We start from the raw sequence: 15,156 nt of genomic DNA, 5'->3' as shown, positions 1-15,156 counted from the left end.
AAGTAGGTCCTTATTAAAATAATACACTTAAGTCAACGCATATAGGTATTAATGATAGGGGATGTGGCACTGCGACCGTCGCACAGTGTGACAAAACAAAAATTAGGCGGTCAAAATTAGATACTTTCGGAATTAGTAAAGATATTGACAAGAAATTTTCTTAAAATATAGCTCTTGGATTATGATCTTTAATTTTAATCTAAAATTTAATTTAAGCCCAATCGGCCTACCAGATCATAATCTTTAATAAACCCCATTTATTTCAACAACAAATTCAATATGTAATAATTTACAAATAGTCCATCGATATATGTCTAATAGCAGAAACGCACTTTACGAGGGAATCATATATAAAATTTAGAGGTTATGAAACTTACCACACTACTCACCCGAATAACAATGCACGAGGGGGAAGTGCTATTATAATAAAGGAAACCATCAGTCACTATGAAGAGAAAAATATCAGCTGTAGCGAGTTTCAAGCCACAACTGTTACAATAAAAGTACAAAATCAAAAATTATCAATTATTTCGATCTACAGTCCTCCAAGACATTCTATTAGTACAGATCAATATATAAACTTCCTTTCTAAATTTAAAAATAAATTCATTATTGGCGGCGATTTCAACGCTAAACATGTCCATTGGGCTTCGCGATTAACTACAACTAAAGGCCGAGAACTATTAAAAGCCATACAAGCCACAGGATGTGATGTCTTATCAACTGGAAGCCCAACATATTGGCCAACTGGCCCAGCGAAAATACCGAATCTGATTGACTTTTTTATAACTAAAAAAATACCGAAAGAACTCTTACAAATAGAAAATGGATATGATCTCTCTTCTGATCATTCACCTGTACACCTCTCTATTAATAAAAGTATAGGCATAAATGAACCGAAGCCTTACCTAATAAATAGATCTACTGACTGGGATTACTTTAGGCTGCACCTTGAAAACACTCTTAATCTTAACTCTGATCTCAACTCAGCGACTGAAGTGGATAACGAAGTTCTTCTATTTACACAGCAGATTTAAAAATCAGCATGGATGAGTACTTCTCAGTTCTCTAAATACCAGATTAGACCAACTCTTCCTAAAGAAATAAATAAACTAATATGGGAAAAAAGGAAATTGCGTAAAAAATGGCAACAAACACGATCACCAACTGATAAAACGGAATTAAATAGGAAAACTGCACAACTACGAAAACTTATCAATAATATTAAAAACGATAAGATACAACAGAATCTAAGAAGCCTTCCCTATGAGAAACGCACAGATTACTCGCTGTGGAAAGCCGTGAAAACAGTAAAACATTCTATAAAACATAATCCTCCTATTAAAGCAGATGGCACATCATGGGCCAAAAGTGACGAAGAAAAAGCAGATTTATTCGCAAAATTTCTTAAGGCAACATTTACACTAAATGATGATGGAAATAATCTTCTTACGTCTAATTTAAATCCATTAAACCAAGCAATACAACCAACTTCGCTAAGAGAAATAAAAAATGAAATAAGAAATATGAAACTAAAAAAGGCTCCTGGTTGGGATCAGATAACCGCTGAGATCTTAAACCAATTCCCTAATAAAGGAATAATCAACATATGCAAAATAATTAATGCAGCTCTGCGCTTAAGACACTTCCCAATTTATTGGAAATTGGCGGAAGTACTTATGGTACACAAACAAGGAAAACCTGCTAATGAAGTTTCATCGTATCGTCCAATTTCTTTATTACCCGTTTTATCAAAAATCTTTGAACGAATTCTCCATAATAGAATACAGATTGTTCTCACAGAAAATCAAATAGTTCCGAGTCATCAGTTTGGGTTCCGAAAAAAGCATTCCACTGTAGAACAAATACATAGAATATGCGACAAAATCGAAAGAGCACTTGAAGAACAAAAAATGTGCACTGCAGTTTTCCTAGACGTATCGAAAGCCTTTGATAAAGTTATGCACAAAGGACTTGTGCATAAGATTGAACAGTGGTTTTCGAGACAAATATCCGAAATTATGTGGTCCTACTTATCTTGCCGATTTTTCAGAGTGAAATATAAAGGTGCGTACTCAACACTTGAACTAATTGAAACCGGAGTACCGCAGGGAAGTATACTTGGCCCAATTCTGTACCTAATGTACACAGCCGACCTGCAAGTCCCACCAGAAAGTGTTATTGCCACGTTTGCAGATGATACAGCGATCCTTACCACTGGAAACACAATAAACGAATCAACGGAATCAACGCAGCAATTCATTGATCAAATTATTAGTTGGACTAAAAAATGGAAAATTGAGCTCAACCAAACGAAATCCGTCCATGTAAACTTCACAAACAAAAAAAATAATTATTTGCCGATAACTATGTGCAGTGCTCGAATACCATACTCAAACACAGCTAAATACCTTGGCATGAACTTAGATGCTAAGTTGAAATGGAAAGAACATGTAAAAAAAAAACGAGTTGAACTAGAATCCAAATACAAAAATTTATATTGGCTTCTTGGGAAAAAATCACCCGTCTCTCTAAACAATAAATTAATGATATACAAGCAAGTCTTAGCTCCGGTGTGGACGTATGGAATCCAGTTATGGGGATGTGCACCAAAATCCACTATTCAAAACTTTCAAAACAAAGTTTTAAGAAACTTAGTCAACGCTTCGTGGTTTATTAGGAATACTGACCTCCATCGGGACTTGAAGATCGAATCTGTGGCTGCAGTAATCCAGAAGTTCGCGGTAAAGCACCAAAAACGATTACAACAGCATCCAAACGAGACAGTCAACCATCTGTCTAATACATCTGGCCTGCTGAGAAGACATAAACGAACAAAGCCTTCAGATCTACTCCCGAATTTGTAGTCTAATAATAATTTAGATTACTTCTATTAGCACTAAGTCTTTGACAACTTCACAATTCTAATAAGTATTCTGAAATGTAACAAAACTGCTTGATAGTTCTTGTATGAACTAGTCGTAGTCAAATGAAACATGTATTTATATTATTGTATATATTGTGTTTCAAATAATAAAAAAAAAAAAAAATATGTAATAATAAAAAATATGAAAATTTCAATAATAAATAATCTATTTCAAATTTCAACTAAATCAGTTGAAAAACAACGAATAATTCAAAGTTTTTCTTTTGTTAGGTTCTACAATCGTGGTATCTCTTATTGTTATAGGTATCAATAAGTGATTTGGAGTGTGTTAATCCTAGTATATTTTCCCAGTAATTCTTTTCATTCTGATTCTTTTTTATTAAAAAAGGAGCGTACTACGTCATAGTCCAGAAAATGGTTTCGGCGCCATCATCGGTGTGGCAACTCCTTTCCAGGATAGTTTGTCCGCGCATTCCTCGTACGCCAGTGTGCCCCGTCACTCAAAGAATCGACACCTGATTCGATTCGCCAAGCAAATTTAGGTTATTAAGGTAGTCTTACATAAGTTTTAAGTTCACCTGATGCGAATGGTCGCCGCTTGGCTGTCTGTTAGTATTTCGATATGTTTACCCTGGTAACTCCGTTCAACATCAATGAGTATGCACTTTAAAAATGCGTGAATTGTTATATTCATTAGCTGGTAGGTTTGATTGATGCACTCCCAACTTCTTATGTTGTTTAATTTAGTTTTAAAAAGGTTAGTAAAGCCGAACTTAGGATTCATCATGTCCCATGGCATTGAAATTTAGACACGCTGCTGGACAAGATTTTCGAATTTTTTTCTTATATCGGTAAGGGTGTGAGTTCTAGAAGGACCTCCATGGATGCTGTTGGACAAGTCCGCATGTTTAGTGCGTAAGTGTTATTCTGCTGTCCGGTTCCATTTTCTTCAGATAAGTGCCCCTATGATAGGTCTGATGATCGCCGATTAGACCCATCGCAGCATTTTTGCTGTACCACCTAAATTTTTACATGCAATGGATTTACAAGTCATAAGGGTCCTAGTAGCTTTCTTCGTGACCTCTTCAATGTGGTACTTCCAGTTGAGTTTTTCGTCGAGATGCATGCGCAAAAACTTAACCGTTTTCTTTATTTCAACCTCAATTCCATCGAGTCTTATTGGTTTCAGATGTTTGAGATTGTATTTTTTTGCAAAGGTTCCAGCTAGATTTTCAGCTTGATTTATAATAAGTCCTTCTTGTTGCACCAGATTTCTAGTCCATATTGGATTCTGTACTGTACTGTCGTTCTCATGAAGTTATCTACAACTTTTTCTAATGTTTTTAGTATTAAGGTTGTGCAGTAAATGGGTCTAAAGGATTTTGAATGAAATGGATCCTTCTTACCTGGTTTTGGTAAGAAAATTACCTGTGCCTTTCTCCGGTCGTTTAGTGTATACCCAAACGCAATGCCAGCCTCAGTTATCTAGTTATCGTAGTTTATTGCCTATTGAATTAGTGCCGGAAGTACACCATCTATACTAGTCAACGCATACCTCCATCATTAAAATATTATTCCAAATTTATCTCTTGAATCCAACTTCAGTATTCATTACGAATTCTCTTAATCTATGGACTTAAAATGGATACATTAATGTGGATTGTTTAGGTTTTGGGAAAAGAAAGAAATTGACCGTTGTGGTATTAGTGGAAAGTGTAATAAGTGCAATAATAACGCACCTTGGAAGACACTGCGATATGATAACGCAAAATTCATGAGATTTCTTTCAACAAATTTGAACCCTACCCGGTGATGCTATTATTGCAAACGCCGCATAATCTTTCGATAATATACTTTACATATTGTTTCACATTGTGGCACGTACTCTGAGTGCGCAACACTGCTCTAAACGAAAAAATTGACATCATCATCACTTTATATCGAATACAAATTACTATTTTTGGGTGTCAGCTTATTTGGAAGGTAGTAATCCAAAGTTTGTTAACTGGTTTGCGTCTCCAATCACTATCTCATCACCAGGTGCAATGCATCGTATGAATGTATGGTCGGAACTGATTTATTTTATCACAATCACAATTGAGTAGAAAATTCATGTCTTTCAGCACACCTCCAACGGTACAGAAAAACTTTTGTAAGACACAGAAGTTTTAGCGGATACCTCTCTCTGATTTTAAAAAAATTGCTTCGATACCATTTCCTTTACTTTAGCGATGTTGTAAGGATGGAAATTTTGTACAAATGTCCAACTTACATTCAATGGCTTTATTGTTGTTGGTGAATCATCTGCAAGAAATAAAGTGCATTCAAATTAACATCGAGATAATAAATAAATACTTACCTGGAATCATTCCCCAGCACACTCTTCAATAGTTAGATGTTCCTATAAATGAATTTATTAAATATAATTATCATTTAGTGAAATTGGGAAAAATTATAAATACCTTTGCAGTACCACTTCACGCACGTCACTTGGAGTTACTTAAACAAAAGTAAATTTCGTTTATATAAATAATTTTATTACATTAATTATTAAACTTCGATTTCTTTTACTAATTTTATTTATTTTAATAAATTTTATTCAATTTAAAAAAGCACACACTTAAAAAAGTAAAAATGTAAACAAACATTTGCAAAACGTCAAAAAGGTCAGAATGCAATTTGCTGCAAAAAGATGCACAAGGAAGCTTTTGTGCAAAAGTGTTAAATTGCATTAAGTTCAACTAAGATCAACTCAAAGCTTTGTGTACTTTACACAAACAGTTCAAGTGGATGCATATAAAAGACGGCGCATTTTTCTAAAAATTTAGTGTGTCTCGTATGATCACTCGGTGGCATTATATGTCAACATATAAAATAAATAAATATTAAAAATTGTCTGACATTGTGGCGGTTTTAAGCCAAAGTGTATAACTTATTTAAAATATTTATGCAATAGTTTACGAGCTTAAGGACTGTTTTAAGTCAAGGAGCTTGGACACTTTTATATATATATATTCCGTAAAAAACAAACAAATAAATATATTGTTTTATCCACTAACCCTTTTGTCCCAAATAGGTACGCAGTGAGCAAGTAATCATACAGAGGTACAAACCACGGAAACCCGGCTAGAGATCACAGAACACCCCAAAGAATATAGTCCGTACGCATTGAGCAAGCAATCATACAAAGGAACCAACTCCAGTTGCAGCAGAATACCAGAAGATCATTACTAGTACATCTAATCACGCTTTATCTACTTACTTTATTTAAAATCCTATTTCATTGAAGTATGAACCTCAAATTTATTGCACTACATTTAACTAAATTGCTTTTTTTTGAATTGAATTAATAAAATTTGGAATAAATCTACATTTAAAATTTAACCGCATTACTTTTATTTTGGGAAGTCCTGTTTCCGTGATTATAAATTTATTGTAGCGAACCCTTGAAAGAGACTGAGGATACCCCAGCATAAATTATAACGAAACGAGAAAATCCGTGTCGTTACAATGTTAAGTTTGATAGTTAAATTGATCCATCGTAAGGCTAAAGTAACATTTTCAGTGTTTCGGGCAACAAAAAAATATCGACAATTCATTTTAGCGGTATTCTCAAATAATCGAATTGCAATGATTACATAAAAAGCTTAATATATAGTTCGTTTCTGAACCGAATGCAGAAAACCTGATGACTGGACTTTTTGTCGTTGAATTGCAGTTCCAACTAATCGAAACCGAGTCTTTACAGAGCTTGCCTACAAATGATGAAAATTATATCATATAAAATAGTATTTTAATAAAATCGATTTTGAACAAAGACATGGTTAACAAAAATTGACAAGAAGGCAGGTAAAGTTGTCAGATAAATAAACCACAAAAAATTATCATTGACTACAAAATTAAAAATAACACCTTCCTTCTGAATTAATAAAATTTTAAAAATAAAACGAAAACAAAAACCATAGTATTTATTTTAACTTTGAATTTTGAACTTCAAAGTGCATTTTCAATTTTTTTATTTATTTTTTATTTTATAATATTAAGTGCATTAAGTACATGCTTTTTATTGCACTATCTTAAAAACTAACTTTAAAGCTAACAATATATTCATTCAAGTATAATATATTTAGAAAATTACAAATATTAGAACATATAATAAAATTGAGTTAAAATATAAGTGTGCTATAACTTCAAATTGGATATTATTATATAATGATAAGGAAGTATAGAAATTAAATTAAAATTAACATTTAATGTAAAATAAAAATAATATATTAAATTAGTTCAGTTAACAATAACTTTTTAAAAACTCTTAAATTACATGCATTTCGGGTTAAACTTGGTAAAGCGTTCCATAATCGCTTGAATGAATAAAGAAAAACCTAGTGGTAGCAACAAAATTAAATCTTGGAATTATGAAAAGAAGAGATCTTGTGGAACGCATAGGCTGCAAGCAATTATAAAGGTACTCAGGATATTTAGTAGTTTTCAAATTAAACAGTAATAGGAAGATTCGAAAATTTAAATATTGCTCAATGTCACAACCCAGTATAGCGTTTCTATAAACTGTTAGATGATCAAAACGTTTAAGGCCATAGACGTATCTAGTACTGCAGTTTACTACAGTTCTCAGTTTAGAAAGGGACTCGCAGTCAAGTTTACAGTACACCAACGCGGCATAAGTAATTATAGGCAATATTAGTTGTTTGACCAATAAGCCACGGACATGGAAAGGGGTATACTTAGCAGATAAATTCAAATATCTGAGGCAAATAAATGATTTCCTAACGACATGATTGATATGATCAGAGGCATGTAACTTTGAATTCAAATTAAATCCTACACATGTAACTGATGCACTTTATTTAATAATTGTGTTCGTACACTTATCGATAAAGGCTGAACCAAATGAGCAAGTCATAACATTAAATCCAAGCCTTTATCTGCTTTGACAGTTGAAGGCATGGAATGATGTTGTTATTGCTTCGTTTGGTTAGTTTCCTTTTCCGTTTTTGTTTTTTTGCTCTCTCTCGATCGTGTTTTTGTGGCCGCCGCACGTAGAAGCATCATTGAAGTTCAATTATACGAAAAATAGAAGTATTAAATAACAAATAGAAAATTGTAAATAAATTCTAAAATAAACATACATGTTTTTGTGGAAATTGTAAATAAATTCTAAAATAAACATACATTTTTTGGCGCCCAACGTGGGGCTCGAAGTTGACGGGTTGTCGTGTCATATTTTTGTGTGCAGTACCAGTTTCGTTGGCTGCAAAGTAAAATTTTTTCGTTGTTCGTTGGATTTGGTTTGTATTTTATCACATATATAAGATACAAATTTAATAAATTGACATTTAACCAGCTTCGAGTTTATTAATAACTACGTTCAAAGTTGTAGATATGGCTGAATTGAGTGCACTAGTCATCAAACGTAAGGTGATAAAGACCAATGTTACTAGGATAAAGAATTTGTTATCATGTGAGATGTCACATGCGGAATTAGAATGCAGGTTAAGCTTAATCGAAGCTTATTTCAAACAGTTGTTAGCAATACAATCGGATATTGAAGCGTTGAACGACAAAGATAACGCTCGTGCAGAAATAGAAGAACTTTGCATTTTAGCGAAAGCAAAGGCTATTGAACTTTTAGGTGACGACTTTAATCGAAGTCGTGGAGAGTTAGCGTTACACATTCCAAGCAGAAGCTCGAACAATTTACCAAAACTCAAATTGCCAAAATTTACAGGAAAATACGCAGAGTATCAAAACTTTATATCATCTTTCAAGCAATTAGTTAACGAAGACAAGTCACTCTCAAACATAGAAAAGTTTAACCACTTGATTCAATGTCTTGAAGGACAAGCACTTGATACCATTCGTTCTTTTCAGGTTACGACAGAAAATTACGAAAAGGCTCTGAACAGATTAAAAGAACGGTATGATAATAAAACTTTAATATTTATGGAACATATTATAGATCTATATAGTTTGCCAGACGTACACAAAGCGTCATCAATTACTTTGCGCAGTTTAGTTGATAGCGCATCAGCTATATTCAGTTCTCTCAAATCACTTGGAGACGACAAAGACATATGTGATGGAATGTTGATTCATTTACTATTGAACAAGTCCGATTCTGAAACGCAAAGACAATGGAAAGAAAAATTAGATTTATCAGTGTTACCTACGTGGATTGAATTTTCTCAACATTTGGAAAGAAGGTGTCAATTTTTAGAATCCGTTAGCCCGGATACAATAGAGAATACAAAACAAAAGCAAAAAGGTTACGTTACCCTCCAAAATAACCGTTCGTCGTTTCATACACGCATCCGAGATAAAAATTGTGTATCATGTAAGAGCGGGGACCATTGGCTAAGTGGTTGCAAACGATTTAATGAAATGGATGTGTCGCGAAGATTTGACACTGTTAAAAAATTGGGTATTTGTATAAACTGTTTATCAGAAGGACACATCGTGGCTAAATGTCCATCAAAACATTCCTGCAAAATATGCAACAAACTACATCACACACTTTTACATCGCTCAGATATCTGTAGACAAAACATGATGCCTTCAACATCCAATAGAGTTGAATCAGCATCAATCAATGCACATATTAAAACTGTAGCACACAAGGTAATTTTGGCAACAGCAATTATTCTGGTAAGGGACTCGGTGGGTGCATTTAAAGTAGGAAGAGCATTGTTAGATTCATGTTCACAGGTGAACTTAATGACTGAATCCTTCGTTAATATGCTGAACTTACAGAAGAAAAAGACATCAGTAGAAGTTGTCGGTGTTGGGTGTATGTCCTCGAAATTAAAGTACGAGACTCAAACGACAATTCGATCGCGATTTAATGATTCAGAATTTGATTTGAACTTTCTCATTTCAAATCGCCTGTCTGGGTATCAGCCTGACTCAGCATTAGATATTCGCTCTTGGCAATTACCGTCGAAAATCAATTTAGCTGACGAGCACTTTCATAATTCCCAATCCATTGACATGTTAATAGGAGCTGATTGCTTCTTCGAAATGTTACGCAGTGGGCAATTAAGGTTGGGCCGTAATTTACCAATGTTACAAGAAACAGTTTTAGGTTGGATAGTGTCAGGACGGTATAATTCTTCGAAACATGTTATCAATAAGTCATATCATATAACCAAAGTGGACACTGATATCGAATCAATCAATAAAAACTTAGAGTATCTGTGGTTATTACAAGACACAGCCAGTATACGTAAGAAGTGGAACGAAGAAGAGCAACTATGTGAAGATGCATTTGTAAAAACTACTACCACTTTACCAGATGGTAGAATTGAGGTTCAATTACCGTTTAAAGAATCGCCTTTATTACTCGGAGACTCGTACAATGTAGCATTAAAGCGTTTTCATTCGTTGGAAAGACGTTTATCCCACAATTGTGATTTAAAGTATCAATATACCAACTTTATGAAAGAGTATGAGCAGTTAAATCATATGACGGAAGTGCAAAACGTAAATTTGAAACAGCCTCATTATTTTATACCTCACCATTACGTACTCAAACCAAGTAGCACAACCACGAAATTACGAGTGGTGTTTGATGCATCATCAAGTACAACGAGTCAAAAATCATTAAACGATATTCTTCTGACAGGACCAACTATACAATCGGAATTATATTTGCATGTTATGCGTTTTCGATTGAAAAGATTCGCATTAAGTGGAGATATAACAAAAATGTACAGAATGATTCGAATACATCCTGACTGTCGTTCGTATCAGCAAATTTTATGGCGAGAGACTGAAGATAATCCGATTCGCGTGTTTCAGTTGAATACAGTAACCTACGGTTTATCCGCGTCACCTTTCTTGGCGATAAGGAGTCTTCAATATATCGCGGAAAAATGGGAAACCGAATATCCAGTGGGTTCACATGTGCTAAAAAACCATTTCTATGTGGACGATATGTTAACGGGAGCTGATGACTTCCATGAACTACAAATAACACAATACGAAGTTACGTCAATATTAAAAAAAGCTGGTATCGAAATTGCAAAAATACAGTCAAATCATCCATCGTTCATCACCAATAACAATGAATTAAAAGACTTAAATTTACATGAACCAGCAATTACAAGTACGCTTGGCATAAAATGGGATTCAAATCAGGACCAGTTTTTATTTTCATATAATCCGAGCAAGACATACACGTCGTTAACCAAACGTTCAATTTTGTCGATCTCGTCGTCTATCTTCGATCCGATGGGATTGATTGCTCCCATAATTATTAAGTCACGAGTGTTATTGCAAGATTTATGGATTATGAAGATAGACTGGGATACAGTAGTTCCGCAACAAATTGGAATTAAATTCGAAAATTTCATTAACGACCTAAATAATTTAAAATCGATTAAAATACCTCGATATGTATTACAAACAGATATCATCAACATGCAACTACATGGATTTTGTGATGCTTCAATTCGAGCATATGGATGCTGTTTTTATGTGCGGGTTTGTAATCAACAAGGACATATTTCAGTAAATTTATTAACGGCACGAAGTCGGGTGGCTCCGGTAAAGAAAAGAACTCTACCTCAATTAGAACTTTGTGGAGCGCTTATACTAGCTCAACTATATAGCAAAATTGCGCCGATATTTAGCAATATACATTTCCAAACATTTCTATGGACAGATTCGACTGTCGTATTACACTGGTTGCAACACCATTCCTCCACATTAACAACGTTCGTGGGAAATCGAATTTCTGAAGTACAAGAACTTACTGCAACTTGTTCTTGGAGACATGTTCCGACGTCAATGAACCCCGCTGACGTAATATCACGAGGATGTTCAACTAGCGAATTATTGAAATCCAACTGGTTATCAGGGCCAGCATTTCTAAATCGAGAGTATGAGGAATGGCCAGATTCATGTATAAGTAACACTCAATGCAAACGAGAAGTAGATGGTGCAATTCGGAAAATAGTTATGATATGTGAAACACCCACAAATCAAGTGCTACAATTCATAGATCGGACCAGCTCATATCTTAAAGTACTTCGTGTTATTGGTTGGTTACTTCGTGTGCGTAACCGAGTTAAACAAAGGGGTCCTGATCATCAACATAGTTTCACTAGTGATGAGTTACGACATTCTTTACATTGCATCATTTGGATCATTCAAAGCGAACATTTCTCTAATGAAATTCATTGTATAAACAACAACGTGGAAATTAAGACTTCGTTGAAAACTCTTAGTCCCTTTATTCAAGAGGTGGATGGATTTCCATTGCTTCGTGTTGGTGGACGCCTTATGCATGCGAGTATTTCAGAAGAAAGAAAACACCCTTTTTTATTACCAAGACATTGTCATTTCGTTGAGACTTTGGCTAGACATCATCATATTGAAAATTATCATGCCGGGTCTAAGGCGTTTAATTTCAATTTTACGACAACGATATTGGATCGTCAATGCCAGAGGATTAACTAGGAAGATCGTACATAATTGTATCAGCTGCATACGTTATAAACCAAAATTGTTAAGCCAGATAATGGGAGATTTGCCTGCTTCCCGTGTGACGCCAGGCAAACCATTTGAAAAATGCGGAATTGACTTCTGTGGGCCTATTTCTACTTATTTGAAAATTCGAGGAAAACAGCCCTATAAATGTTATATAGCAATTTTCGTGTGTTTCACAACTAAAGCCGTTCATATTGAAGCAGTAACAGATCTGTCATCAAATGCATTTATTGCAGCGCTAAAAAGATTCATTGGTCGCAAAGGACTACCTGCAGAAATTTATTGTGATAACGCTACGAATTTTGTAGGAGCCAATACAAAATTGGTTGAACTTAAACGAAGCTTTACTAGTGAAGCGTATAAAAATCATGTCATTAATTTCTGTTCAAATAAATCAATATCCTTTAACTTTATTCCACCTAGAGCACCACATTTTGGAGGTATCTGGGAGGCCGCCGTGAAGTCTGCAAAGGGGCACATGTATCGTACGCTGGTGAACAGCAAGTTAACATATGAAGAGCTCACTACCGTTCTCGTAGAAATCGAAGCAATCTTGAATTCCAGACCGATTTCACCTGTGTCGTGGGATGCGAATGACCTCGAAGCTTTGACACCAGGTCATTTTTTGATTGGGTGTCCCATGAACTGCATCAGTGAACCAAACATTAATCAAAATGTAGAAGTGTCATACCTCGAACGATGGCGGCGCATTAGTGCAGTGAAACAACAATTTTGGAGCAGGTGGTCAAACGAGTATCTCAACGAACTGATTCAGCGCAATCGATGGACTAAGGTTAGCAATAATTTACAGACTGGGACGCTTGTTTTGATTCATGAAGAAAACATGCCACCAATGGTATGGGTGACAGGTCGCGTAACAAAAACCATCCAGGGCAAGGATGGTAAGGTTCGTGTTGCCGATATCCAGACAAAAAAGGGGATCGTTCGTCGTCCAGTTCAAAAACTTGCTATTTTATGTGATCCTTGAAAGACTAATCTTTCAACGTCGGCGGAATGTTCGTACACTTATCGATAAAGGCTGAACCAAATGAGCAAGTCATAACATTAAATCCAAGCCTTTATCTGCTTTGACAGTTGAAGGCATGGAATGATGTTGTTATTGCTTCGTTTGGTTAGTTTCCTTTTCCGTTTTTTGTTTTTTGCTCTCTCTCGATCGTGTTTTTGTGGCCGCCGCACGTAGAAGCATCATTGAAGTTCAATTATACGAAAAATAGAAGTATTAAATAACAAATAGAAAATTGTAAATAAATTCTAAAATAAACATACATGTTTTTGTGGCAATTGTAAATAAATTCTAAAATAAACATACAAATTGAGTTTCCATATAATAACGAATTCAATGTTGGAATTCACCAGACATGCATACCAAATTACTTTTTAAATGAGACTTGCAATAAATTGCCACCCCGCCTCCTCTCCTTTGCCTCCTATCATGGCGGTATAAAATATAATTGTTCATTGAAAGATATAAGCTACTGATGTCGCTATTAAACCAAATTTCCGACACGCATATGATATCAATAACGGAGTTTACAAAAACAGTCTTAATGTAGTCAAATTTCAGATGAGTTAGGCTTCTAGCATTAAAATGCACCATATTTAGACCGCAATTTTGTTTACTAAATATATTTATCAAGGTTTTGTGGTCCATCAAAGTTGATAATCAGTCATTTCAACTTCCAGCCTAAGTTTTCTTTGTAAGGTTTTATAGATTAGATCCCTGGAATCATGGTCTATGTCGATATCATTCAGATTTAGATTTTTCTTGGCTTTGATACAGTTTACACATCTGTTAAAGCTGTTTTTACATTCTTTGTATATGTGGCCAACTTCACCGCATTTTGCACATACATGCTCACTTTCCTTACAAACAGTCGGTTTATGGTTAAAACCCCAGCACTTGTAGCATCGCATTACATTCAAGTTTTCGTACACTATGCATCGTTCCCAGCCAATATTAAGTCTACGAACACTCATAACTTGCTTAAAAGCTATGCCATCTAATTCAAGTAACGCGTTAAAGATGTTTTTATTTTTGAACGACTCATATATTTTCAAGACTTTTATATATTTAATCTCCATATTGTTTTGATTTCTTATTGCTTGGAGAAATTTATCATTTTCCAAACGCTCGCTCATGCCGGTAATAAGGATGTTAGGGATTTCGCATAGCAGGTGTCTCAATTTCATAGTTCATAGTTTCATAATTCTGATAAAAAAGAATAATATATAAGAAGTATAAAACTATAGATATCAAAAAATATATTAAAACAAAAATTTAGAAAAATATTGAAATAAAAAAATAAAAATATATAAAAGTATTAAAATGAAAAAATCGTGAAATATCGTTGCGGAAAAAGAAATCTAATTCGGTTTCCTCTTGTCAGGAATCGGAGAGATTTGTTTTTCCGCAATCCATTTCCGTTTTTCTATCGGTTTGAGTAGAGGAATGTGAATAGTTGGAATTTCATTTGCAGCCTCTTACTGCACCTTGTGACTCTTGCCGCCTTTAGTTTGAGGTGTATTTGTGTGTTCACATCTTTAGGCTTCCGAGAGATTAACATCGCAATTCTTTTCAGATCTTTTTCTTGAAATCTTCTTCTTGGTCCTACCAGTTACAATTTTTTTGTCCTTTTGACAAAACGGCGAAGGAGTGGTTACAGTGGTGTGCTTTTCTCCGCGGGCTAATTTCTCCGACTTTTTAACAATCACCTGCAGTCGCTCATACAAACCTTCCTACC

The 15,156-nt window shown here is 34.6% G+C and overlaps 2 protein-coding genes across 2 annotated transcripts; both read left to right on the top strand.

Moving 5' to 3' along the window:
- Positions 1–8,287: 8,287 nt before the first annotated feature.
- On the top strand, positions 8,288–12,364 carry LOC119687322. The gene has a single exon (XM_038101600.1). It carries the CDS (start codon positions 8,288–8,290, stop codon positions 12,362–12,364), a length of 4,077 nt encoding a protein of 1,358 aa, XP_037957528.1.
- A 61-nt stretch (positions 12,365–12,425) lies between these two features.
- On the top strand, positions 12,426–13,382 carry LOC119687320. Its single transcript, XM_038101598.1, has one exon. It carries the CDS (start codon positions 12,426–12,428, stop codon positions 13,380–13,382), a length of 957 nt encoding a protein of 318 aa, XP_037957526.1.
- Positions 13,383–15,156: the final 1,774 nt, after the last annotated feature.

The sequence above is a fragment of the Teleopsis dalmanni genome, chromosome X (genome assembly GCF_002237135.1).
Source record: "Teleopsis dalmanni isolate 2A chromosome X, ASM223713v2, whole genome shotgun sequence".
In the NCBI taxonomy this organism is placed as follows: domain Eukaryota; kingdom Metazoa; phylum Arthropoda; class Insecta; order Diptera; family Diopsidae; genus Teleopsis; species Teleopsis dalmanni.
This window is presented reverse-complemented; position numbering and strand designations above follow the sequence as displayed.